Genomic DNA, 26,903 nt, shown 5'->3' with positions numbered 1-26,903 from the left:
CAGACAGACTCCCCACTGCTTTAGCACCATTTCATTCTCAGCTAAACCAGCCTCTCTGTAGTAAGAATGAGTAACCCTTGTTTTCCTCCCTACACAATGTACTTTATTTTTAATTGTGGTAGGAACCACATTTGGTGGTACCCAGGGGGCTGTGCAGGCATCTAACCCAATGCCATATACATGCAATACATGTATTCCACTGCTTGAGCCAATTGCCCAACTCTTTCTCCTCTAATAATAGTGTAGACACCTCTTTTGCTGAATGATTTCTATGTACTTTTGGTCATTCAATCTTCATAATAACTCCATGAAGTAAGTGCATACAGATCCCCAATTTAATGCAAGAAGTTGAACCCTGAAGAAGTCAAGTAATTTCCCCTGAGGACATGCTGATTGGAAACAGATTTAAAACAAGACTGATTCTGAAGCCCATGCAAGAACTTAGCTGTCACGCATATTTTTCCACTGACTCTATCTCAAGACTCAGACCAGAACTTTCACCAGCAACTACCTGCATTCACAGGCTTTAGTCTTGGTCTGAAATACTGGCTCCGAATAGCTGACATTCATGTCATTGCTGACTCATATTGGCTCTCCTGGTTCTCCTGCTTACAGACAGTAGATCATGTTGGCCTCCAAAATCACCAGAACTAGTTCTCTAATGAATCTACCTATTGTTTCTGCTTCTCTAGAGAATCCTGACTGATAAAATTTAATGAAGCACTCATCTACTTAACCTGCTATAAAGGCCCCTGCTGTTCTGTAATTAGGCATATCTTGCTGACTAGTTTAACCATTTTTGTAGAGATGGTTCTCAACTAGAGGGATGAGGTGGAAGAAAAAAATAGGAGAACAACCCGAGGAACTTTTGCAACCTACACAGAGTTCTCCCTGGCAGTCCCCTATAGTTCTAATCCTCTCTTGGCAGGGAAGGAAATACCAAGCTTGACAGAGTTCCCAGATGTCTAATGTGTCCCTATGTGTTTCCTCCACTGCCCACTCCACATACACAGCACCATTGACAGTCACCACTTTGATGGAGTCAGTCCCATATTTCCATTCAAATTAAGGCTGATCTGGGGCCAGAGATAGGGCTCACAGGTATAGAGCTCCTACCTGGCGTATGAGAGGCCCTGAGTTCTATCCCCAATGCTTTATGGTCCACCAGCACCACTGATACAGACCAAAGGCCCCCACAACACCACAGGGTCTGGCCACTGCAGTATCAGGCCTCACTCCACCATCAGGCCCACAGCACCAGGCTGAGTTACACTCTCGGAGTGACCCTTAGGTTGCCCAGTTATTCCTGGGGGTGACCTCTTATTGAAAAATATTTAAATATCTACACTAATCTTAGTAACTAAATTAAATGGTGAGGCTCATGTGGCTAAAATTCTTGAATATAAAGACCTTCCCCAGACTTCCAACTGTATTATTTATACTTAAGAATTGTTCTCTGATGGCTGGAGCCATAGTACAGCGGGTAGGGCATTTGCCTTGCATGCAGCTGACCAGGGTTCAATTCCCAGCATCCCATCCGGTTCCCTGAGCACCGCCAGGAGTAACTCCTGAGTGCAGAGCCAGGAGTAACCCTGTGCATTGCCGGGTATGACCCTAAAAAAATCAAAAAAAAAAAAAAAGAATTGTTCTCTATACTTTGTAGATGGATTTTGACTGAAGATGACTTACATATTCGTGTGCCATCTCATTTCTTTCATAATCCAATGTCTAGAGCATAATCAAAATAGTATTCAAATTTTATTTATTAATGCATAATATATATATATATATATATATATATATATATATATATACAGCAACACTTTCTATAGGACAGTGGTGGAAATCTCTCTCTGTTCCCACAAAGTAATCCCTTAGCCAGCATGTGGCTTTGAGTACTTGAAATGTGTTTAATGAGGCTGAGGACCTAAATGCTTCATTGTATTTCAGTTTAATTTTCTTTAAAATTGCTATTTGTCTAGTAGCTACCATAGTGAAACATGCAAGGACAGAGAAATAGCCTTTTGGATTCTTAACCAAAATAATGCAAAACTAGACCCTTTTTCCTATTTTTTAAATAAGTTTTCATAAAATCCAAAACAACAACATCAACAAACATGTAAGCTTACCAAGAAGAATTTTTCGTATGCTTGCATGTTCTCTGAGGAATGACTTCTTAGTGAGAAAAAAGATTCTGAACCCGGGGTAGGTGAAAGTAGGTAGGTAGGATAGAAGACATCCCCCAGGGAGCTCACTGGCAAATTCCTCCTTGTCTATGAGACTCAGCAAGAGAGACTGTCAGGGAGAGAGAAATTCTCCCTCAAAGGAGCAGCTAAATGTGTTTTTAGCCACCTGGTACCCCAGAGGGAGGAGAATATGGCAATTTTAAATTGGTGAGGTTGTAAAACAGGAATCTTACCTACTATACAAGACTAGTTGGAGTGTATAATGTGCATTTTCACTGATTAGAATTTTGTTCCTAAAACCCAGGCAGTGACTGGTGCTGCCTATATGGTATATTCAAAAGCTGAATCTCATTTTAGAAATCTAGTGCTTTCATTAAATATAACATTCTCCCACAAACAGGACTATGCTGCATTTTCATCTAGATTAGAATGATCACAGGACTCAGAATTCAGAAAGAGGAAGAGTGATGAGATGTAGAGATGGTTCTCAACTAGAGATGAGGTGGAAGAAAATATAGGAGAACAAGCAGTATAAGAAATGCAAACTCGGGGCTGGAGTGATAGCACAGCAGGTAGGGAATTTGCCTTGCACAAGGCCAACCCTGGTTCAATTCCCAGCATCCCATATGGTCCCCTGAGCACTGCCAGGAGTAACTCCTGAGTGCAGAGCCAGGAGTAACCCCTGTGCATCGCCAGGAGTCACCCAAAAAGCCAAAAAAAAAAAAAGGAAAAAAAGCAGACTCTATTCCAAACCCATGAATGGAAAAGCCAGTTCCATTCTACCCCAGAGTAGCTGCTACAGGAACAAAGAGGGGAAGGGGTGGGAAGAGACATGAATTGAAATTTATTAATATGTTCAGAAAATAGATCATGCATGAATCTTGAGTTAAAACAAGGTTTCTTGAATTTGGTTTCAAACATACGATCTTGGACGGGTGGGGGAATGGGGACGGGGCTAGGCATCGCCTTTGATTTTAATAAGAGCATTTAAGTTTTGTGCTTTCTTTTTACCATTTATCAAGTTAAAACTTCTCTATCCTCAGTGAAAATTCTTAGTTAAAAAATTTCAAAGAGTGAGGTTAGCCTTCTCACATAAATGTTCATCAAATGCTGGTTAAGAAAAATTATCCAAAGGCAATAGGAATGTGGCTCAATGCTAGGGTGCAAGCCTCTCAGATAAAAGGCCCTTAGCTTGACCCCCAACACACACACACACACACACACACTCTTTTTTTTTTGCTTTTTGGGTCACAACCTGCGATGTTCGGGGTTACTCCTGGCACTCAGGAATTATTCCTGGCGGTGCTCAGGGGCCATATGGTATGCTGGGAATCGAACCCGGGTCAGCCGCATACAAGGCAAACTCCCTACCCACTGTGCTATCACTCCAGCCCCACAGGCGCACTCTTAAGTCTTAGAAAATTATTTAAAGGTGGCTATAATTTATTTGTGTTTGTACATCAGTGACCTAGAGTGGAGCCCAGGCACCATTTTTTTTCATCTTATGGAAGTAGTTTAAACAGTTTCCTAATTCCCTTACTTTCCTAATGAAGAAATTAAGCCTTTCAGAGTTGGAGCAATAGCACAGCAGTAGGGCATTTGCCTTGCATGCGGCCGGCCTGACCGACCCGGGTTCAATTCCTCTATCCCTCTCAGAGAGCCCAGCAAGCTACCAAGAGCACCTCGCCCACACAGCAAAGCCTGGCAAGCTCTCTGTGGCGTATTCGATATGCCAAACACAGTCACAACAAGTCTCACAATGGAGATGTGACTGGGCCCGCTTGAGCAAATCAATGAACATCAGGAGGACAGTGCTATAGAGATGGACTCAGTGCTTTCATTACTATTTTGCAATGTGCCGTTGCTTAGAAAACTTCACTCCTCCATTGAAAATGGGTAGCAGAACAATGGAGTGACCCCAGTCATGAATCAGGAATAATTGGTAACTCTTATTTTGGCTTGTTTTCTATTAGTTTGGGAGGGGCAGAATTGGGAAGTGATTTATTTGTTTTGTGTTGGTTTTGTTTTGTTCTTGTTTTGGGTTAGGCCCACACTTGGCTGTGCTCAGGGCTTACTCGTGACTCTGTGCTCAGGGGTCACTCCTGGCAGGGCTCAGTGCAGCCAGGGAGGTTGGAAGGGTGCACTAGGGATCGAAGTAGAATTGAGAGCATTCAAGACAGATGCCTTCCTCCCTGTATTATCTCTCTGGGCCTCCCACCCACTCTTACTCTCACCCCCAGTCTGCGTCACCTGCTGCTCCAAGCTTTATTTCCTCATCTGTGAAATGAAGCAATAGACTAGAGAATAACCAGGGCTGTGTCCAGCACAGAAGTCTCTAATCCCAGCAATCAATTACTGGGCCGCCTTGTGTTCCCTCTCAGCTGAATCCTGGTTTCTCTAGAAGGTTCTTTCTATTGCTAGTCTCCACCCCAAAGCACCAAGGGCTCTTGAGGAAACATACACCCACACTCAGCATTTCTCCTGTTATCTACCACCACCCAGGAAATAGGAGCTCAAACTCCAGAACCCCAAATCCCAGGGCTTTGTGCAAATAACCCAGTTATAAAGAAATACCCAGAGGGACAGCTAAGATGCTTTTTTAATAATGTTTCAAATGAATGAGACAGCTGTTCACTCGAGTGTGAATGAAACAGAAACAGCCTTTAGGCTAGTCTGCTGGGTGTGATGGCACACCCCCCCCAAAAAAAAATGTAAATATTACTCATACATCAGCCCTGAGTCTAGTAACACAGCCTAGTCTTGGTGTTCTTTTACTTATGTGACACAGACACTAAAACCAACTGACAACATATATTTCCCTTGGGAGAGATTTGGGTCTTGGGCCCCAGAGGATAATGTAGAAGGCGCTGCCTTTGAGCTTTTTCCTAAAACACTGTGTCCAGCCCTCCACATGGGCCCACGACCCTCCAGGAGATGCGGCATTGTTTCCACGAGAAAACTGACAGCCACTATCTCATTTGTCAAAATAATCACCTTCTGGAGAGTGCAGAATGAAAGTGAGAGGATGACTTATTTGAAATGATTCTCTTTGAAATCATCTTGCACTTCCCATCCTGGTTGTAATTTAGCTAATTGCTTAATAACTCTGTTTAAATGTCTCTCTGCTTCTGCAAACATCCATTCATTGGCCCTGGTTTTTTTTTTTTTCCAGTTGGAAATCTGCAGCTTCTCTCAGTATCCTCTGCTCATCTCTCCTGTGTGTACTTTTTTGCCCGGGCAACATTCTGAGGCCATAAATAGCATCCCTCCAGCAAGATATTGAACCGATCAGGGTGTCACTCTATATTGCAGAGCCCAAGGATGGTAATGGATGTCCTTGAAACAGTGCTCGCATTGGGAGAGATCGACAACTGGGTCTTTAAAAAAATCAGAGTCCCTGCCAGGCCAATGAAACCTTAATCACTGGGATTGCCAGGAGCCTCGAGGCTCTCGGCTCTCATGTTCCTGCCAGGAGGCTTCCCAGCCTAAGGATTCTACAGCCCAAAGAACAGCTGGAAAATTCAATGCTGGCATATATTTACACCCAAATAGGAAACGAGAAAGTAAAGGACAGTAAAAATATTCACCCGGTTACACTGAGCTGCCAAGCCGAGGTCTATCAGAGTCCAGCAGCCTAAATTTGCTTCCCGGGGCACACAGACAGGGCTCTGCTTGTTGGGAAAATGCTCCATCATGTCTCCTGGGCCTGTGGAGACACCATCCCTGTTGAGGCAACTCCTATTCACTGTTACTCAGAAGCTTGTCACCAAGGGGAGGAGAAGGGCGGTTAGATCAAGAAGGAACCACTAGGACAATGATGGTTGTAAATGATCACTCTGGACACATACTTAGGACTAAAAGGAGGTCAAGTGATATGCATGATACCCTTTCAGTAATGTATTGCAAACCACAGTGCCGAAAAGGAAAATGTGGGGGGGGGGGGGGCGGGGGAAGAGAAGAAGAGGAGGAGATGGAGGAGGAGTCTGCCATGGAGGCAGTCTTCAGGGACAGGGTGGCAGGAGGAGATCAGAAAGGAACCTGGGGAAAGGAAAGAAACCATTGGTGGTGGGAAATGTGCACAGGGGAAGGGACCACTGTTGGATTGACTGAGACTCTATCATGAACTATTTTGTAACTGTATATCTCACAGTGATTCAATAGCACTGGTAGCATTGGTCCTCCCGTTGTTCATCAATTTGCTTGAGTGGGCACCAGGAATGTCTCCATTTTGAGACTTGTTGTTACTGTTTTTGGCATATCAAATACACCACGGGGAACTTGCCAGGCTCTTTCATGGGGAAGTGATTCAATAAAATAAATAAAAGGCAAAAAGTGAAACTGAAAAACAAAGGAAAAAAAGTCACTCAATTTTCAGTATGTCAGAAAAAAAGGCACCCTTATTTTCCAAAGAAATCATTCAAGATTTGCAATTCATCCAAGAAGAGATTTCTGTGTCTCCATTTTCTACTCTTCAAAATAAAATAAATAATTCTAGACCATGTAAAAAAGAAAAAAAGAGATAGAGAGAGAGAGACTCCCCTGACTTGTACCTTGTCACTTTTCCCTTCTGTGGGCTCCTAGCTAAAAACTTGCCATGAAGCTTTCAGGTTTTGGTTTTGGTTTGGTTTGGGTTGGTTTTTTTTTTCTTCTTTCTTAATTTTTTTTAATGAATCACTGTGAGATACAGTTACAGACTTACAAACTTTCATGATTATGTTTTAGTCATACAATGATTTAATACCATTCCTCCACCAGCCCATTCTCCACCACCAATGTTCCCAGTATCCCTTCTGCAACCCTCACCCCTTCCCACCCCCTGCCTCTGTGGCAGCACATTCCCTTTTACTCTCTCTCTCTTTCTCTCTCTCTCTCTCTCTTTCTCTCTCTCTCTCTCTCTTTCTCTCCTTTTGGGTGTTATGGTTTGCAATACAGATATTAAGAGGCCATTGTGTTTGGTCCATAGTCTACTTTAGGCATGCATCTTCCATCACGAGTGAGCCCTCCAGCCATCATTTACTTAGTGGTCCCTGCTCTATCCCAGCTGCCTTTTCCCCCAGCATGTGAAGCTGGTTTCCAAGTCATAGTGTGATCCTCCTGACCCTTATCTCTACTGCCCTTAGGTGTTAGTCTCTTATTATGTTACTTTATATTCCACAAATAAGTGCAGCCATCCTATGTGTGTTTCTCTCCTTCTGACTAATTTCACTTAGCAAGTCATTCTATATCTGTCCTTCTCCTTCTAATTCATTTCTCCCAGCATAATACTTTCCATGTCCTTCCATTTATAGACAAATTTCATGACTTCATTTTTCCCAACAGCTGCATAGTATTCCATTGTGTAGATGTGCCATAGTTTCTTTAGGAGGAACCATTTTTTATTTATTGAGTTCACATTGGTTTGCAAGAGTATAAGTGTTTATACTTTATAGGTCCAGTGTTGCAGACCCAAAGTGCCAGTGCTCTTCACAACTGTCCACAGGACCCTTCTCGTGAACATATTTACCTTTGTAACCTCAGTTCTGTCATCCAAGTCTAACAGTTTGTGTGCAGTGGACATTGTTCCATTGTTTCTTTACATTCTTATGTTTGTCTTTCTCCAGCTCCTTAATGTTTTATAAATTAAACTTGTACGCATAAACCACTGGAAGTGGGTGTAGTTGGAAGTGAATAAGTAGGTACTTGTTTTAGTCACCCAGGAGCACAGAGAGTGACTCACAGAGGTTGGGATCAGCCAAGGTCACCAGTAGGCTCTGCGGGTGCCCTTTTCACTTAGATACTCTTCCTCCCTGTTGCCCACCATATCCAGCTAGGAAAGGTTACAGCTGTTGCAGTGGTTCTCAGAGGTCTGTTCTTCATCTCTTACTCAACAGCTTGGCACTCACACCCACCAAATTCTTGCTCCAGTACCTTTGAGCAGTTCTCCATTTGAGGGGCTGGACAGAAGCAAGTTAGAAAAGGCACTGTAGCACTGTCCTCCCGTTGTTCATCGATTTGCTCAAGCAGGCACCAGTAACATCTCCGATGTGAGGCTTGTTGTTACTGTTTTTGGCATATCGAATACACCACAGGGAACTTGCCAGGCTCTGCCGTGCCGGTAGGATACTCTCAGTAGCTTGCCAGGCTCTCCGAGAGGGATGGAGAAATCGAAGCCACATGCATTAGAAAAGGCAAAAGACATTATTAATCCAAAGGGCCATACTTAATGATATGTATGTGGCCTCCAATTGTCTGGTGTGATCCTGGACTCCAGATTCTAATTGATCTGTATGTGTGTGTGCAATTGGTTTATATTTATTTCTTTTGAAAAGCTACACTGAGCTGTGTTGGAATTTGAAATGATGCCCCCAAAGCATCAATAACAACCATGTAAAATGATTTCTAGACTGTGCATTTCTAACTTTATCTTTTTTCTCCTGAATGGTTAGTTTGTGGGGTGGGGCAGGGGGTTGATAAAGTAGACAGGTTGTTTTCCATTTTGGTTTGGGTGTCAAGAATTGAACCCAAGATCTCATCTATGTGAAGCATATGTTCTACCACTGAGTTACATCCTTGGTCCCTCTCCTCAGTGTTATTTTGGATATCATTTTTCTTATTGAGAATCTAAAAGTCCTTGGCATTTTATAAACTTTTGATCCTCTTTGTGTCCAAGTGATAATTGCCTGAGGAAGTCAAAAATAACACTAGCACTAAAAAGTACCTCACCTCTATTAACTCATTCCACTCTTACTGCAATCTTATAAGGTAAGTGTCGCTACTAGACCCACTTTGCAGATGGTAAAACTGAGGCACAGAAAGCTAAGCCAAGGGCCCTGTGTCGCACAGCTCTCTGGCTGTGTGGCAGAAATGAGATGTGACTGTGCTGTCTAGCTCTCCAAGGAGCTGTCCTTTCTGAGTTCCTGCATCATGAAGGGGTGGGGAGGGGGGAGGTAGGAAGGAGTGAAACTGTGATTGAACCTTTAAAAATGAATTATAACTTTCAGTATCTATATTGCAAACCACAGTATCCAAAAAGAAAGAGAAAGAGACAGAGACAGAGAAAAGAAGAAGAAAAAAGCACCTGCAATAGAGGCTGGGGGTACTGTGGGGGGTGATGGGAGGGAAACTAGGAACACTGGTGCTGGGAAATGTACACTGGTGGAGGAATGGGTGTTGGAACACTGTATAACTGAAACGTAATCATGAACAGCTTTGTAACGGTCTATCTCACAGTGATTCAGTAAAAAAAAAAAAATACTTTAAAGAAAAAAAATTTTAAGCGTTAAAAAAAAAAAAGTCTAAGCTCTTAATGTACTTTAGTTTTAACCATTGTGTTTTTCCCTCCCAAACTCTCAGACGACGGAAATGCTTAAGCAAACTAAGGTAGTGTGAGACGTCACCATGTAAGTGTGAGCATGGCTCCTGGGGTGGCCGCTGTCCTGTGCGCTTCTGCCTACCATCCCCGCATGCCCTCGCAGCTCTTCTCCGACTCCCGCTTCCGCCGCTTGGCACCGGGGCCGCATGACCCGTCCCTTTTAAGCCATAGATCCTGTGTCTCTGATTTGGGTTTCCTGTTGTCGCGGCTCTCTTCCTGCAAACCCGAGCACGTGGGGGAAGAGAGCTGGCACCTAGTGTTTTCCAGGGGAGCGGGGAACTCCTGGGGAAGGTGGCTCCCCCCTTTGATTGTGCTGACACGGAGCTCTCAGCGTGTCAGCTTTCAGGATTCCAGACATGTGTCCGTGTTCTCACCGCCACGGGCTCCACGGCTGTGACCGTGTGGCACCACGGTGCACGGTGCACGGTGCGGTGCAGTGTCGCCCACTGTGTGTGTGCTGTGCGGTCTTCTCCTAAGGCTGCCTGTCTAAGCAAAGGACAGCGCCCTGGCTCTGCAGGAGCAAGTCCCTTTCGGTTATTTGTTGCTGTCTCTGTGCATATGGACATGACAGACACAGAGCTTAGAAATGCCTGGGATTGGGAAACAGAAAGAATAATCGTTCATCAGCTAAATATGGGTCATATTGGCCCTTCATTGTATACACACATGTGCACATACACAATCCCTTTCGCTGTTTCTCCAGTCTACCTGAGCTGTGGATTTTTTTTTTTTGAAGGGCTACACAATTGGATCAAAATTCCATTTCTAAAATAAGTAAATGGGGCATGGTCAGGGGGGCTGACAATGGGCGCTTCTGGAATGACAAAAATATGTAAGTATGATGAAAGTATGTAAGGGCGCAGCCTTCCCCCATCTAGCCATGGATGGTTTCAGGGTCAGAACTTATTCTTGATCCCTCAGAAGTTTCGAAGTTTGTGTTGAAGGGCGATGACATGAGAACTTTCCAAGTCATCAGAGATGAGGAAAATTTTTGTTTATTTGTCTGGCTTTGAGGGGGAGGGCCACATCCAGCTGTGCTCAGGACATTTTTATGCCTCCATGTTCAGGGATCATTCCTGGTGGTGCTGGGGGAGTACACGGGGTGCTGGGGATCAAACTCCAGTTGGCCTCATGCAGAGCAAGCACCCCCTGTACTGACTCTCCAGCCCAGAACTATTAAGATGTACAGACTCTCAGGAGATGTGATTGAGCAGTGCTCAGTCCTCTGCAATGTTGGATGTGCACAAAATTCTGGAGCAGGAGAATTTTGCTCTGGAATTCTGTGAGTATCCAACATTGGATCCTTCACTCTAAATCCCTTAATTCCTAGACGATAACTGAGACCTCAAAAAGCAAAAAAAAAAAAAAAAATTGCCAAAGATAGGGCAAAGCCTGGATTAAACCTCAATCCTCTTTCTATCAAAGCATCTTACAGATATGGTGTCCCTGCTCAGCAGGGACAAGTTTGTTCTCTAGGAGACAAACCTGTAGACAGCCAAGGGAGCTTTGTACAAGTGAATGACAGTGAGGGGACTTATATCTCAAGATAGGACTCTCGTCCTGGCTCTGTTACTGTCTGAGGAGTTGGGAAACTTCCTCCACCTCTTTGACCACATGGTCTTCATCTATAAAATGAAGTTGAGAACAACTGTTTTCAAAGAGCACGTGATACGAAGTTGTCTTCCTAATCTCAGGCTGTTGTTCCTGCACATTTCTCTCACACATGTTTATTTCCACCAGAGGACTATGGGGCAAGTTACAGTCAGGGTGTGCAATTGCTGACGGCTTCTGGGAGCTAGAGCTCCAAGGGTCTCAAAGGACAAGGACAGGAGGGGAAAGATGCAAGTGAGAAGTAAGTAGTGGGCATAAACATACACACACACACACACACATACACACACACGCACACGCACATGCATACACACTCGCACACGCATGCACATGCATACACACTCACACACGCCGCACATGCATACACACTCGCACACACACACACACACACACATGCATGCACGCACGCAGGAAGACTGTGAATGACTCCAAGTTTGATCATCTCGTGTACGCTGATTTCTATAGTCTGGGGTTATTTGACAGGTATTGACTTCTCTTCCTCCCAGGACACCACTGATGAGCTCTGGAGCTTTTGGAGCCCCAGTAGGTAAACGAGGTTACATTCTCTCCTTTCAGTGTATTACCTACAACTGAATTAACAGTGCCAGAGAAACCTCTGAGGCAGGTTGAGAGTAACTTGAAAGCCAATAAGGCAAGAGCAGAGACCTACACTTGCCTGCAGAGTTTTGAGATACATACCTTGTTTGCATAAAATTATGGAAATATGGAGCTTCCTTTTTCCATGGTAAATTCATGGCGTTTTTATGAGGAATTAATTTTATAAACCAAGAAACTGTCATTTGATTTTAATATTTGGGACTCTTTTGGTTTCCACATAACAAGTATAGCTGATCATAGAACATTTTTAAAAAAATTTTATTAAAGCTGGAGCGATAGCACAGCGGTAGGGCGTTCACCTTACAAGCGGCCAACATGGCCGACCCGAGTTCGATTCCTCCGCCCCTCTCAGAGAGCCCAGCAAGCTACCGAGAGTATTCAATATGCCAAACACCGTAACAACAAAGTCTCCAATGGAGACGTTACTGGGCCCGCTCGAGCAAATCGACGATCAACGGGAGGGCCTTTACCTTTACCTTTATTAAAGCACTATGATTTACAAAGTTATTCATAGTTGAGTTTTAGACATGCTATGTCTGAATCCAATCCCACCACAAGTGTCTCCTTCCTTCTACCACAGTTTCCAGGTTCCCTCCCTCCCACCGTCATCCCCAGCCTCCCACCTGAACAGACACACTTGGGGTCTGGGTAGGGGATTGGGCCACACCCAGTGATGCTCAGGAGTTACTTCTGGCTCAGCAATCAGGAATCACTTCTGGTTCAGGGGACCATATAAGGTTCTGGGGATTGATCCCCAGTTGACCATATGCAATGCAAGTATCCTACCTACCATACTATCGCTCTGGCCCTAACAGGCACATTTTTTTCTTCTTTTTTTTTTGTGTAGGAGTAATGCTATTTGTTCAGCCACTGATTAGGAACAGACACATTTTTAATTTTGCTTGGAGATGTTTGGATCTCTAGTTTTTCGTGCCATTGACTCAATGCTATACTTAGCTATACCACTTTTTTACATCACTAATGTCCTCAGATCCCCTTGACGCCTGCTCCTCATTGCTTCCTGTCTCTCTCTTTTTCCTCCTGGATTTCTTCCTTCATTGTCCTTTTCTTCCCTGCATTCTAGGGTCATGGGTTATCTAAGCATCCCCCTCTTTCAAGCATTGCATTCCATTGTCCTGTTTTTTTATACCACATATAAGTGATATCATCCTGTGTTTGTCCTTCTTCTGGCTTGCTTCATTTAATATATATTCCAGTTCCATCCATGTTGGATGGAACATTGCATCTTTCCCTAGAGCTGCATAATATCCCATTGTGTATATATACCACATCTTCATGATCCACTTATCCATTATCTATCCAGCTAGTTTGATCCGATATCTGAGCTATTGTGCCAAGTGCTGCAATGAATAATGTTGTACATATGTTTTTTTTAAGTGAAAGATTTTGTGTCCTGAGGGTAGATACCCAGACATGGACTTGCTGGGTCATATCACAGTTCAATTCTTGGTTTACTGAGAACTCCATAAAAGTGAACCAGGCAACATTCCCATGGGGCAGTGGATGAGAGTTCCTCTTTCACCCCAGCCCCACCAACACAGATTGTTCCCAGTATTTTTGGTATGTGCCATTCTCACTGCTGTGCCATGGTATCTCCTTGTCATCTTGTTTGGGATTTTTCTAATAATAAGTGAGGATTAGCATTTTTTTTCATTAAACATGCAACTTTTTCCAAACTACTCCAGCTGGTCTGCAAGCAGCGCTTCCCCATTTCTGATCCTAACTCAAGTTAGTGAGCATGCGGGGGTGGGGGGTGTAGAGGGGACTGGGGGCAGGGAGGGAATAGGCAGGATCTGGAGAGCAGAGAGCAGGGGGGAAAAAATAGAGGGATGCATCATTTCCTGTGCACCTTTTAGCTCCTGATGCTGCCACACAAAACAGAGCCCTGAAAGATGTGATCTCAGGAAAATGCTCTGGAGTAGAAAATTAGCTCCAGAATTTTGGTGGTGGTGCAGGGGTTCTTCTTCTGTTGTACCAAGAGGCTCCTCAAGCTGCATTCGTATACTTTACATAACTTTATGTAAAACTGAAATATATACATTGGCCAGGTCACGAGCAGCTGTTAGAAATGGTGGCAAGGGGCTGGAGCGATAGCAGAGCGGGTAGGGCGTTTGCCTTGCACGCAGCCAACCGGGTTTGACTACTGGCATCCCATATGGTCCCCTGAGCACCGCCAGGAGTAATTCCTGCATGCATGAGCCAGGAGTAACCCCTGTGCAACATCGGGTGTGACCCAAAAAGAAAAAAGAAAAAGGAAACGGTAGCAAGTTAGACCCCTTCTTGGCAAGCCAGGCCATTGCCCTTCCTTCATCAGATACAACCATAGCCCATTTGAAGCCGTCCAAAACCAGTTGCTCTGTTAAGGATTCCTGAGGATAAGGCAGAGTTCATGAGCTCCCTCTCTTGTCTCTAGGTGTAGACAGCTACCCCGCCCACCACCCGAGGGGCCCTTTCTTAGTCTCCTTTCCTCTCCTGGAGCTGGTGAAGGACTATCACTGTCCTGCTGAGACCTCTAGTGGCTGTATTGGTAACTGCAGGTGTCTAAGCAAGGGAAAATGAGCCCCAAACCGTTGGCTGCCTCTGAACCACAGCCAAGCCCTGCCACGAACGTCCCCCAACCTAACACTTTCTAGATGGAAGGATGAAAGCATCTGTGGCCTGGGACCTGAAATATCAGCCTAGGGTGATCTATGGCATGTGAATATGCCTCTCAAAGAGGTCTGACCTTGTTGTAGGCACGGAGGAGAGATTGCTCCCCTGGGCCGGGGGCTAGTCCCAGCTCTGCGCTTGGAGATCATTTCTGGTGGTCCTTGGGGGACTTAAGTGCTAAGCCTGATGAACGCGCTCTCCGGACCCCAGACTAGATTCAGCACAGACCTCTGCCTGCTTAACAGTGTGGAGAGACATTGTCCTCTTCCCTGCTTGGTTCTGGGATTTACTGGAAGGACTGGATTTGGCTAGTCCTTCATGTCTTGGCCCAGACCAGATCTACAATCCCATTCTTACTGGACATCCACTAAGTACCTGGAAATCTGAAGAACCATCCAGAGAGACTGGCCCAGGTTACCTGACAGGTGTGCCACCACCTGTGCCCTGAGGCGCTCCTAAGGGCCTGAGGGCTTCACTACCTCATCAAGCCTTCATCACCCCCCAGAGACACAGAAAACCAGCCCCCAGCCCTGTCTGTCTCCCATGCTACTCTGCTCCTCCGAGTTGAACTGAGTACAGGAAGTGAATGACACAAGACTGACCCAAGACTGAATTGCTGGGCTGGAGCAACAATACAGCGGGGAGGGCGTTTGCCTTGCACAAGGCTGACCTGGGTTCAATCCCCAGCATCCCATATGGCCCCCCAAGCACCGTCAGGAGTTATTTCTGAGTGCAGAGCCAGGGGTAACCCCAGAGTATGGCTGGGTTGGACCCCCCAAAAAAAAAAGACTGAATTGCTTCATCTGTTCTAAACCAGTGGTTCTCAGAGTGGACGCCCCAGAAAAAGGAGCCTCGGTGTCACTGTGGAGCTTTTAGAAATCTTGCAGATCCTCATGTCCTGACCCAAACTTACTGAATCAGAAACTCTACAAGAGGGGACAGGTCAGATGTGTTACAGGCTCTCTGGTCATCTGGGTAGTACTGTGATCCCAGGTCTGAGAATGACTGATCCAGACATTGATGTACAGAGCATATAGGACTATATATAGGCTTTCAGCTCAGTTGAAGTGTAGATCTAGGGGCTGGAGTATAGGCTTGGCCTGCCAGAGGCCCACATTCAGTCCCCAGCATCATATCCCCCCACCCCCGCCCAAGCACTGTCGGAGAGAATCGCTGATGGCCAATCACCAAGTCGAGAATAGCTCCAAAGTACTGCTGAGTGTGGCCCCAAAATAAAAAATAGAAAACCAAGTATACATACATAAGAGGCAGAGTGCAGAGAGAGAGAGAGAGAGAGAGAGAGAGAGAGAGAGACTGGCCCCTGACCTAGCGGTGTAGAAGTTTTATTCCATGTAATTCTGATATGAGAGAACTGAAGATCAGCATTTGGAGAAATTTCACTCTTGAGAGAGCAGGGCTATCTCTGCGCGCACAGTTTCGTTTCCTCTCTTGGGTTAAAGAGAAATATTTCCATATTTCTCTGGCCATGGCTGAGATCTCAATGGGTGTTTGCAAGTCATTCCCTCCACCCCAACCCCACCACCACCCACATCTCTTGTGAGGGAGTTATATTGCTCTCTTACCAAATTAGGTTTTGCTGCCTTTGTGAGGGAAATCTCAGTGGGGTCCATATTGTAATCCAAAAATGAAACATCTCTTGGATGGATATTAATTACTAAGAGAGCAGGAAAAGGGGGCATGTGGTTTCTTGGGAGTCTGAATCTATGGGGTGATGTGACACATTCCATCAAGATGCTGGGTGTTGTCTTTTCTTGTTGCCTCTCCACTGGTTAGATTCAGTGATGCTACCCCCAACAGAACCCGAGGCCAGTTCATTATCATTCCGCTAGGAAGGAAGGGTTTTCTTTCACATTGGGAATACATATGGCTCAGAGGGCGTCCACATTGATCATTCTAGAAAGGCAGAATTCTTTTCTGTGCAGAGCTTTATGAATGGAAAGTCCCAACTCTCAATGCAGAGCAAGGCTCTGTAGGGGGCCATGGGAGAGATGGGTCATTGTTCTTCTCTCCCACTTAATGTCCCTGAGCTCACTCAACCCTTTGCCCCTTCCCCAAAAACACTCTCCTGAGCACCCACCCCTTTTGAGGGCACAAATTTGCGGTTTATGCTCTGTGAATAACATGCAGTTACATCATGAAGAGTCTCCCAGGACCCAAGCAAAAGACTCCCTGCTGCCCCTTCCTGTCAGCAGAAGTGAGCTGGGGCAGCAGCTTTATCAGGTAGGACCCGTACTCACAGACCGTGTGGGCAGATGGCATGACTCTGCTGTCTGTGGACAGATGAAGTGAAGAAAACATTGTTCCTTCCTCCCCCATCTTCCCTTTCTTCTTTCCTTCCTCCCTTCCTCCCTTCCTCCCTTCTTTCCTTCCTTCCTTCTTTCCTTCCTTCCTTCCTTCCTTCCTGCCTGCCTGCCTGCCTACCTGCCTTCTTTCCTTCCTTCCTTCCTGTCTTCCTTGTATCCTTCTTTCCTCCCTTCCTCCCTTCCTTCCTTCCTTCCTTCCTTCCTTCCTACCTGCCTGCCTTCCTGCCTTCTTTCCTTCCTGCCTGCCTGCCTTCTTCCTTCCTTCCTTCCTTCCTGCCTGCCTGCCTTCCTGCCTTCTTTCCTTCCTTCCTTCCTGCCTTCCTTGTTTCCTTCCTTCCTCCCTTTCTTCCTTCCTGCCTGCCTGCCTGCCTTCCTGCCTTCTTTTCTTCCTTCCTTCCTGCCTTCCTTGTTTCCTTCCTTGTTTCCTTCCTTCCTTCCTTCCTTCCTACCTGCCTTCCTTCTTCCTTCCTTCTTCTTTCCTTCCTTCCTTCTTCCTTCCTTCCTTCCTCCCTTCCTTCCTGCCTGCCTGCCTGCCTTCTTCCTTCTTATCTTCTTCCTTCCCTCCCTCCCTCCTTTGTCCCTTCTTTCCTTCCTCTTATCCTTATCCATTTGCCATGCTCTCATTCCCATACTGTATTGTATTCTCTGACCTTTTCCAGCTTTTCCCCTTCCCTGTCTCTCCTTTCTTCTTGTGGGACCTCCCCAACGCTGCACTACTAGAGTCTGAGGAACCCACCTGCGTTTACTATGCAGACACTCACATCCTGCAGGACTCAGAGCACCGCCTTCGTTTTTCTGTAAAACAATGAGCAGGCCTCCAACTCCCTTCACCGAGAAAGCAGGGCCAGGGCTGGAGCTACAGCACAGCGGGTAGAGCGTTTTTCCTTGCACACAACCAACCTGGGTTTGATTCCCAGCATTCCATGCGGTCCCCTGAGCAGCACCAGGAGTAATTCCTTGAGTGCATGAGCCAGAAATAACCCCTTGTGCATCACTGGGTGTGACCCAAAAAGAAAAAGAAAGAAAGAAAGAAAGAAAGAAAGAAAGAAAGAAAGAAAGAAAGAAAGAAAAAGAAAGTAGGGCCTCAGGAGAGGGAAGCACCATGAAGGGAAATCCCAAGTGAAAGCCATGAAGGAGGCTGAGTTATTAAACATATTCTGTCAGCAGAACTCCTTATGCCAGCAGCAGGGCCCAGGTCTAATGCTGAACTTCGGAGAGGAAGGAGGAAGCATGAAAGAGGGTGGCCAGGGGCAGAGAGGCCTTTCTTTCCAGAGCAGGGCTTCTCCAGCTCTTCCCAACTATGGCCTCCTTCTGACCTTGTTTCCTTTCTATGCCCACTCCCCACCCCCACTATCTTACTTCCTTTCATATGATCCCCCCCTACTGGTTGACCCCTAGTCTTCTGCTGTGCTCTGCTACTTAAGCAATTTTCACCTGTGACCCACATGGAATTTCCTGGGAGACCCAAGGAGCTGTATTATGGTCTCTGACTGGGGAACACTAATCCAGTGGACAAGCCCACCCCTCAGCCAGAGGTGCCAGTGGGGACCTTCCAGCTGTTCTCACTCCCTTGCTCTTTGGGCACTAGCCCAGGCAGTTCCATGACTGCGTGGCCAATATAGTCATGGGGTCGTGAGCCAGAGGCCTTCACAGGAGCTGAATGCTTTGCATCCCGTTCCTGAAACAGTGTTTTATAAGTGATATCAATGGAACAGTGGAGCGTTTGATACCATACAGGCTGCCTGCTTCCTGCCCTCCACCTCACCCCCATACCAGGTCCGCTCTGCTGCCCCCTAGAACCAGCCATGCCTTGTGCCTGCCCAAAGATCACTGCCCACCACCATGGGTGCCAGGCAAGGACCTGAGCACAAGTGGGAAGGTCATGGGTGGGCTGCTTCTCTACTGTTGCCCCTTGGGGTGGGCATGGTGGTGCCCTTAGCCCACACAGACTGTGCTAAGTCCACACAGCGGGCATCTGGCAGGAGTCACGGCTCAGTGTATGCCGAGTCGTTGCCCACTGTGGATGCCGTTTCTGTACACACAAGTTGAACTGACTTGGGACAGGGAGTTGCTGTCCCTTAGGTTTGGGGTACTGTCCAGGACAATTCCCAGGACCTCTGTCGGGACAGGAAACAGTGGTGGACGCACTTCAGAGCAGGGTGATCAGTCAGTTTTGGTCCTGATAGTCACAGTGGGGATCCTGGGCACTGAGGGGAATCCTGGAAGATCTTTCGTCTGAGAGGGCTTCCTAGGCAGGCCCATGGGACCCCTGTTTGGGGAGACACCTCCATTTCACAGTCTTCCTCAAGCTACCTGTGCTTGTCTCTCCTGGCCAGTGCCAGGCATCCTCCAGGGACCAACTCCAAACTGTGATTCTGATGATTGCACCAGCGAATTAAAAGCTCTGACATTTGCATCTCAAATTGGCATTATACTGTGTAAAAACGAATGGTAAAATTAACACCAGTGCTTACATTTTTGTTTACTTAGAATGACATTAAATAGCATATTTTAAAAAAAAAAAGAAGAAGAAGAAGAAGCAAAACTGGGGTAAGAAACTTACTTGCATGCCGACCATAGCTGGTACCACATATGGTTCCCCAGCACTGCCAAAAATGGTACCTGATGGGGGAGGGAAAATGGTGGGTGGTTAACTAGGGTCATTGGTGGTGGTAAATGTACATTGGTGGAAGGATGGGTGTTGGGTCATTGTGTGTCTGAAACCTGATCATGAACAGCTTTGTACCTATGTATCTCATGGTGACTCAATTAAAAAAATAAAAACTTAAAAATAGCACTCCCTGAACACAGAGCCAGGAGTAGCCTCTGAGTACTACCCAATATGCTCCCCCAAAATTAATTCATTCACTAATTAAATTGAAGTACCGTGACTGGTGATAAGTGCCCAGTACTGTGAATGTATTTAATATTGCTAAACTTTGCATTTAGATGTAAATGGTGATAAGGTAAGGTAAAGGTAAAGGCCCTCCCGTTGATCGTCAGTTTGCTCGAACGGGCCCAGTAACGTCTCCATTGGAGACTTTGTTGTTACTGTGTTTGGCATATCGAATACTCTCGGTAGCTTGCCGGGCTCTCCGAGAGGGGCAGAGGGATCGAACTCGGGTCGGCCATGTTGGTCGCCCTACCGCTGTGCTACCGCTGTGCTATCGCTCCAGATGTAAATGGTGAGACAGTAAATATTATGTTATGTGCAATTTTCCACAGTAAAAAAAATAAAAAATTATAAAACCCCAAGCAAACAAAAATGAACCCCAGTACCAGGTGACAGAGCACAGAAGAAGAAAAGGACAAAACTCACATTTTTAATAACTTCAGGGGTTCTTTCTTTTGCCTTGGAACAATCCTCATCTAGCACTGGACCTGCCAGCTGTGTAGCTGGTTGGGGTACACTGCCTTGAAGATGATCATATTAATTCTTATACAATGTTCGAGATGAAATGCTAATCCTGTGAGGGCAGAACACTGCCAGTCTATGACTGAAGATAATCTCAACCTAAGTGTCTGTCACCCACAAGAATGGGGGGGGGGGGGGGAATCAGAAAAGTTCTTGCCTCTCAGATGAGCCCCACCCCATTTTATCATTTTTTAAATTTTTTTAAATTTTTGTTATTGAATCACAGTGAGATACACAGTCACAATTACAAAGTTGATCATGGTTGGTTTTAGTCACATAATGTTCCAACGCCAGTGTACATTTCCCACCACCAATGTCCCAGTCCCTGCCACCCTACCCCCACCACCTGTCTCTATGGCACTCTATCTATCTATCTATCTATCTATCTATCTATCTATCTCTATCTCTATCTCTATCTCTATCTCTCTCCCCCCATTCCCCATTTGGGCATTATCCACCCTGTTTTTAGGGGCCTTTTTAAACACACAGGGAGGGAGCCATGGTGAGGTTCATTCTTTCATTATGAGAGAACTTCAACAAAGGAACTTCTCACATTCAACACGGATCGTCTGCATTTCCAGCATATTGCCGATAAGTTAGGTCATTTATTACTTCCTGTCTGAAGTCTGGCACCTGAAAAAATAATTAATAAACTCGCAGCTTCTCACAATTTTCATATGAGAAAAGGGGGCATAAAACACATTAAGTATAGAAAATATCATTTCCATGACTGTATTTGACTGAGTGAAACTTGTGAGGCTACATTTCAAATGAGATTTTAAAGACAGAGCAGCTTGGCCCTTCCTCCGGTTTATGAAAAGTTTATCTGAACTGTGCCCTATTAAGGTTGATACATGCCGCCTAATTATTCTCCGTCAACAGTAATATCTCCACCCAAACACACCTTTCCCTGCACTCTTGTGAACCAAGGGAAGCTCTTTGGGCAGGATAGGAAGCTTAATGTATTATTTCCTGTGAACTTGTACCATTCTCCTTGATCAGCTTATCCCAGCTTTGAAAATAAGAAAGAAAAAAAGAAGTGCTATTCCTGGCATCAACAGCCTGGTAAATTGGTGCTGATTAATAATTGAATCTTAAAACCTTTCAAGGCAACACTTCCAACAACTGATTAGTGGGGAGGGGAGCGTGATGCTGCACTCTGAGCTGTAGGGCTCAGGGCACTGGGTCGTGATGGAACAGACAGTGACCTCAACTAGAGGTTTAAGGTCAAGGCCAAACACTGGGGAAGTTTCGTTCTTTAAAAAAAAAAAAATCTAGAAATACACAGAAATATCTTCCTTGCTGGTCTTAGTGTTTATTTCCTTGAACTATACTATTAAAGCTGATCTGGGTGTATTTTTCCTGGGCTTGAAGGGGTAACAGCAGGTTCTATTCTTGCCGTTCATACTAAGCCTACTCAATCCTGAATTATTTATAATGGCATTATGGAATATTTCTTCCTTTAATCCTGCCGAAGAAAAACAGCCCTCCTGAAATGTTGGAGTGAAAAAAAAGATTGACTTCTAAGTGATGGAGTCCAAAGAATGGCCCTTCTGTTTTCTTTTCAGACATATAGGGTGACCCAGTAACTCTAGATCTTTGTGGAAAATCACCGGAGCATGTCTTTGCACGTACACTACCCAGTTCCCGCAATCCAGTTTAGGACTGAAGAAAGAACAATCACTGGAGATAGAACAAAGAAAGTCCAAAACAAAAGAGCAAAGAAATTAATACAGATGCACATTCATCATATTTTCACTCACTTCTGGAGTTTCTCAACAGAAGGCCTGCAGGCACACCACCCCCTAACCCCCTTCAATTGTGCTCCCTGGGGATTGTTTTAATATGATGACATCTTTCTTCTGCTCAGATCATCCCATTTTTACTCTTCAGGCAATTTTGAATTAACTAGGAGATTCTTGCATTATCATATTTGAGAGCCACTGACCTTCAGACACTTTGAGTAATTCCAGGGAACTCAGTGTTCAAAATCGGAGGATCTGGGGCTAGAGCAATAGCACAGTGGGTAGGGCATTTGCCTTGCACGCAGCCGACCCGGATTCGATTCCCAGCATCCCATATGGTTCACCAAGCACTGCCGGGAGTAATTCCTGAGTGCATAAACCAGGAGTAACACCTGTGCATCACTGGGTATGACCCAAAAAGCGGGGGAAAAAATCCTGACGATCCAGCACTTCTTTTGCACATGTGAAGATTCTCAGTTGCTTGCTTAGTCACATTTAGTTGTACATTTGTGGTTTCCAGATGTTGAGAGCAAATTTCTGTCAAGTCTTTGTCAGTAAGCATGCGTTGAAGTTGTGTGATTGGGTTGGAGAGATAGTACAAAGGTTAAGGTGCTCGCCTTGCACATCTCTGGCCCCAGTTTAATCACTGAAATTACATATGATTCCACATGTACTGCCATGAGTGATCCACAAACATAACTGGATATGGCCTAAAAAAATCAATGAAAAGAAAAGGTATATGAAGTCATATGATGACCTTATACTGTACCTAGCTGTGTAAATCAACTGACCTCTAGCTGTCTATGAACAATGACACCCTGTGTGTTTGGTATATAGGTACTTAGGCAAGCCTCAGCTGCATGAGAAGGAGGAGAATGAATCTTTGAGAGGATTAAGAAGAAAGGTAATAACAGCTAGGAGATTCCCAAATCCCTTGCCCTGTTGTAATTTTGCTATGTGCTGGGGCTTTGCCTATATGATTTCATTCTAAAGTAATCTGGGAAGTAGGCACGAGTACCTTATCCATTTTTTACCAACGAGGATACTACCGCAATTTGCGGAGGCTATTTGACTAGTAAGTAGTGGAGCAGGAATTCACTTCCCAGCTTTGTTCCCAGTATACAGGCTCTTCCTCCTGTTCCAGCTGTCGTGATAGAGTTCCTTCCCCCAGTAAGGCAGGAAACCAGGAGGGACTGCTAGCAAATGTGAATGCTTTGTCCTATACCATATGGTCGGCTCATTTCCATGCCAGACTTGAATCATTCTGTATAAAATTCATGCAGTATAAATCTATGTCAGGCTCTAGGGACACACAATGAATAAATGTGTGCTCAAGAATCTTCCAGATACGAAGACATTTAGTCATATAGAAAGTCTAGAATTGGATCTCAGAACCCACAGTGCCCTTGAGCAGTCTTGAGACCATTTAACTGTTTGGACTGCCTCCATTCTCCCCAGGAAAGTAATTTCTAACTCCTGCATTATTGCAATGTGGAAATAAGTACCAGTTTGACTCTTCCTAATCAAACAAAATCCATGGGGGAGAAGGGGGACAGTAAATTTGAAACTGAACCTTTTTTTGTCATTCAACTGGAGAATCCCCTTTTTTTCCACAATATGTCCATTTATTTATTTTTATTTGAGACACCGTGATTTACAACACTGTTACTGGTAGGGTTTCGTGCATACGAGGTTCCAACACCATATCCTCCGCTGTTCTGTCCACTTCTCTACACTGTTTTCCAGTTTTATTCCCTTTTAGTCATTTCTTCTCTTACTAGAATTCTCATTTTTAATGCTTTTTGGTGTATTGATTTCAGAATTCTTCTTCCTTCCTGGATATACCAGGGAAATTTACTGGCTCCTCAAACTGGTTCTCTCAGTGGAACCACTGATTATAAAAAACAAAAACTCAACACCAGCAGCAGAGAAATTTCTAGCTGGTTTTACAACAGAGAAAATCGGGCATGTGGTTTGCAATCATAACTGCATAGCTGCTTTTGTGGCCACTAATGTCTAGTTAAAAGTTGTTGGTAAATTCTAGCTGTGTCCCTGGCTAACTCCTAAAATGAGGACTGAATACAAGCAAGAATATTGCACTGTTGACATGAAAACCATGTAAAAATATCTTGAAGGTTCTGTAGCATTACCCTGAAAGCAGTCATTACCGATTTCTTTGACACCCCCTCACCCCTCCATAACTAACACATCTGGAAGGAATTTCCTCAGTCCCTTTACAGTCCAGATGTTCCAGACATGAGGGCAGCTTCCTAGGACCAGGCACCATGAGTACTCAGTGACAGTGGTAGTGTTTAGCAGTTACAGCAAACCCAACTCCCAGGCCTCCCAACAACCCAACAGTTTGGTCCCCTAGAGCAGAGCTACCCCAGCCCTGAGACCACACCCCTCCCTTTGCAAACATCCTTATAGCCAGAGTGTGTGTGTTTTTCCTGCCCTATTTGGGTTATGGGCTGGAGCAATAGTACAGTGGGTAGGGCTCTTGCCTTGCACATGGCCCTCCCAAGTTCAATTCCTCCGTCCCTCTCAGAGAGCCCGGCAAGCTACTGAGAGTATCCCACCCGCACAGCAGAGCCTGGCAAGCTTCCCACAGCTTATTTGATATGCCAAAAACAGTAACAACAAGTCTAACAATGGAGACATTTCTGGTACCCGCTCGAACAAATCGATGAACAATGGAAGGACAGTGCTAGTTTGGGCTATGTAAGCACCCCAGAGCTTCTTCCCCGCAGCCTGAGAACCCTCAAACCAGGATCTCTACGAGCACAGACCCTCTGTTCCTGGGTACCTGAGCACAGCCTGGGAAAAGCCCCCCAGACATGTGGGTTTTCAGCCCGGTTTTAGCCTTTCCTGAGATCCCTGCGTCTCTCTGCATCCTGGCACCCATGGATCCTGGCTCACTGCCCTTTAGAATTAGCTCCCAGCCTTTTCCTCCTTACTGGAGCAGAAGTCTGAGATACTCATCCACCTCAAATGGACCTACTGGGCCCTCTGCTGAGATGGCGCTCAGCCCGAGAATCCTCTCATCCCGGCTTGTTCTCCTCAGACCTTTTGTTTTCACCTTTACCTTTCATCTCTGCCTCTGTCCTTTACCTGTCCCAGATGCTACTCTTCTTCAGAGCTTCAGGGGTTCTTATGTTGTCCGTTTGTTTGGAGGCCACACCGGCTGAACCTGTGTTCAGTCAGGGCTTACTCCTGGCTCTATGCTCAGGGATCACTCCTGGTGGGGCTCAGGGGACCACTATGGAATGCCAAGGATCAAACCTGGGTCAGTCGTAGGTAAAGCAAGCACCTCACCCTCTGCAGTGTCTCCAGTTCCCTCTCCTGCAGTGATAGCACAGCGGTAAGGCCTTTGCCTTGTGGACAGCCAGCCCAGCCTAGCTGGGTTCGATTCCTCCGCCCCTCTTGGAGAGCCTGGAAAGCTACCCAGAGTATCTCGTCCACACACCAAAGCCTGGCAAGCTCCCCGTGACGTATTGAAAAACTATACATGCAAAAATTGTAGAATGTGAGCCTTGTTTTTACTAACCTATTTTTACTATATTTTAAAAGATATTGAGGTTCTGTGATTTATAATATACTGTTAATGATGGTTTTTTATGCCTTGAGTTTCAACACCACACATATCAGCAGTGTTCCCACCTCAAGGACCCTAACACCTCCTATTTAATGCCCCCCACTCAGTTATGTGGATCAGTTCTCCTATTGTGTTGCCCTCATTTTTTTTTAATTTTTATTAGTGAAACACCATGAAGTACAGTTGTAGATTTACAAATTTTTGTGCTTAGGTTTCAGTTATACAATGATCAAACACCCATCCTTCCACCAGTGCCCATTTTCCACCACCACGGGTCCCAGTATCCCTCCCACCCCCTATCCCCCCATCTCACCCTGCCTCTATAGCAGGGCATTCCCTTTTGTTCTCTCTCTCCTTTTGGGTGTTGTGGTTTGCAAAAGAGGCATTGAGTGGCAATCATGTTTGGTCTATAGTCTACTTTCAGCATGCTTCTCCCGTCCTGGGAGGATCCTCTCAACACCCTTTATTTGGTGCTCCCTTCTCTATCTGAGCTCCCTTTTCCCCTAGAATGTGTGGCTGGCCTCCAAGCCATGGAGCAAAACTCCTGGTACTAATCTCAGCCACTCTTGGGTGTTAGTCTCCTATTTTGTTACTTTATGTTCCCCAGATGAATGCAATCTTTCTATGTCTATCCCTCTCTGACGCATTTCGCTTTAGCATGATACTTTCCATGTAGTACCACTTGTATGCGAATTTCAGACTTCATCTTTTCTAACAACTACATAGTACTCCATTCTGTAGATGTACCAAAGTTTCTTTAACCAGTCATCTGTTCTCGAGCACTCAGGTTTTTTCCAGATTCTGGCTGTTGTAAAGAGTGCTGCAATGAACAAACAAGTGCAGATGTCACTTCAACTATATTTTTTTGCCTCTCTGGGATATATTCCCAGGAGTGGTATTGCTGGGTCAAATGGGAACTCAATTTCTAATTTTTTGAGAATCGTCCATATTGTTTTCCAAAAGGGCTGAACCAGTCGGCATTCCCACCAGCAGTGATTCCCTCTCACTGTCAAGGATCATTCTTGAGCACATAGCCCGGACTGGCCTATCAGTACTGTCAAGTATGTCCCCAGATCAAAACAAAGCAAAAACTATTTTGTATATACAGTCATGCATTACTGAATGACATTTTGAACAATAATGAACATGTATATGACTGTGATCTCAACAGGCTAACTTAGGTATGTGATAAATAGACTTTACCACCAAAATCTGTGTAATTACACTCTATGATATTCCCACAGGATGAAAGTGCCTAAGGACACACTTTTCAGATGTGCCCTGCCCCTTTCCCAGTAACATAAGACTGAACCATGTTTTGTTTATTCATTCATTTCCCACCCACCCACCCCCATGGACACTTGAGTTGCCTCCACACATTAGCTGTT

General features: G+C 45.2%; 1 protein-coding gene across 3 annotated transcripts in view; it reads left to right on the top strand.

The window, feature by feature from the left end:
* The window catches only part of LHFPL3 (LHFPL tetraspan subfamily member 3), a 609,123-nt gene that overhangs the window by 539,657 nt on the left and 42,563 nt on the right, over positions 1-26,903 (top strand). Inside the window, exon 3 of one of the 3 annotated variants that reach the window (XM_056118005.1) lies at positions 9,519-9,545. The exons of 1 other annotated variant lie outside the window; for it this stretch is intronic. In XM_056118005.1, the coding sequence (XP_055973980.1) occupies positions 9,519-9,535 (17 nt within the window). In that variant the 3' untranslated portion in view covers positions 9,536-9,545. Of the gene's footprint in view, positions 1-9,518; positions 9,566-26,903 lie in introns of all 3 variants that reach the window. One more of the 3 variants, XM_056118004.1, reaches the window with a different exon arrangement.

This window comes from Sorex fumeus, unplaced genomic scaffold (genome assembly GCF_029834395.1).
Source record: "Sorex fumeus unplaced genomic scaffold, SorFum_2.1 ptg000037l, whole genome shotgun sequence".
NCBI classification, from domain to species: domain Eukaryota; kingdom Metazoa; phylum Chordata; class Mammalia; order Eulipotyphla; family Soricidae; genus Sorex; species Sorex fumeus.
This window is presented reverse-complemented; position numbering and strand designations above follow the sequence as displayed.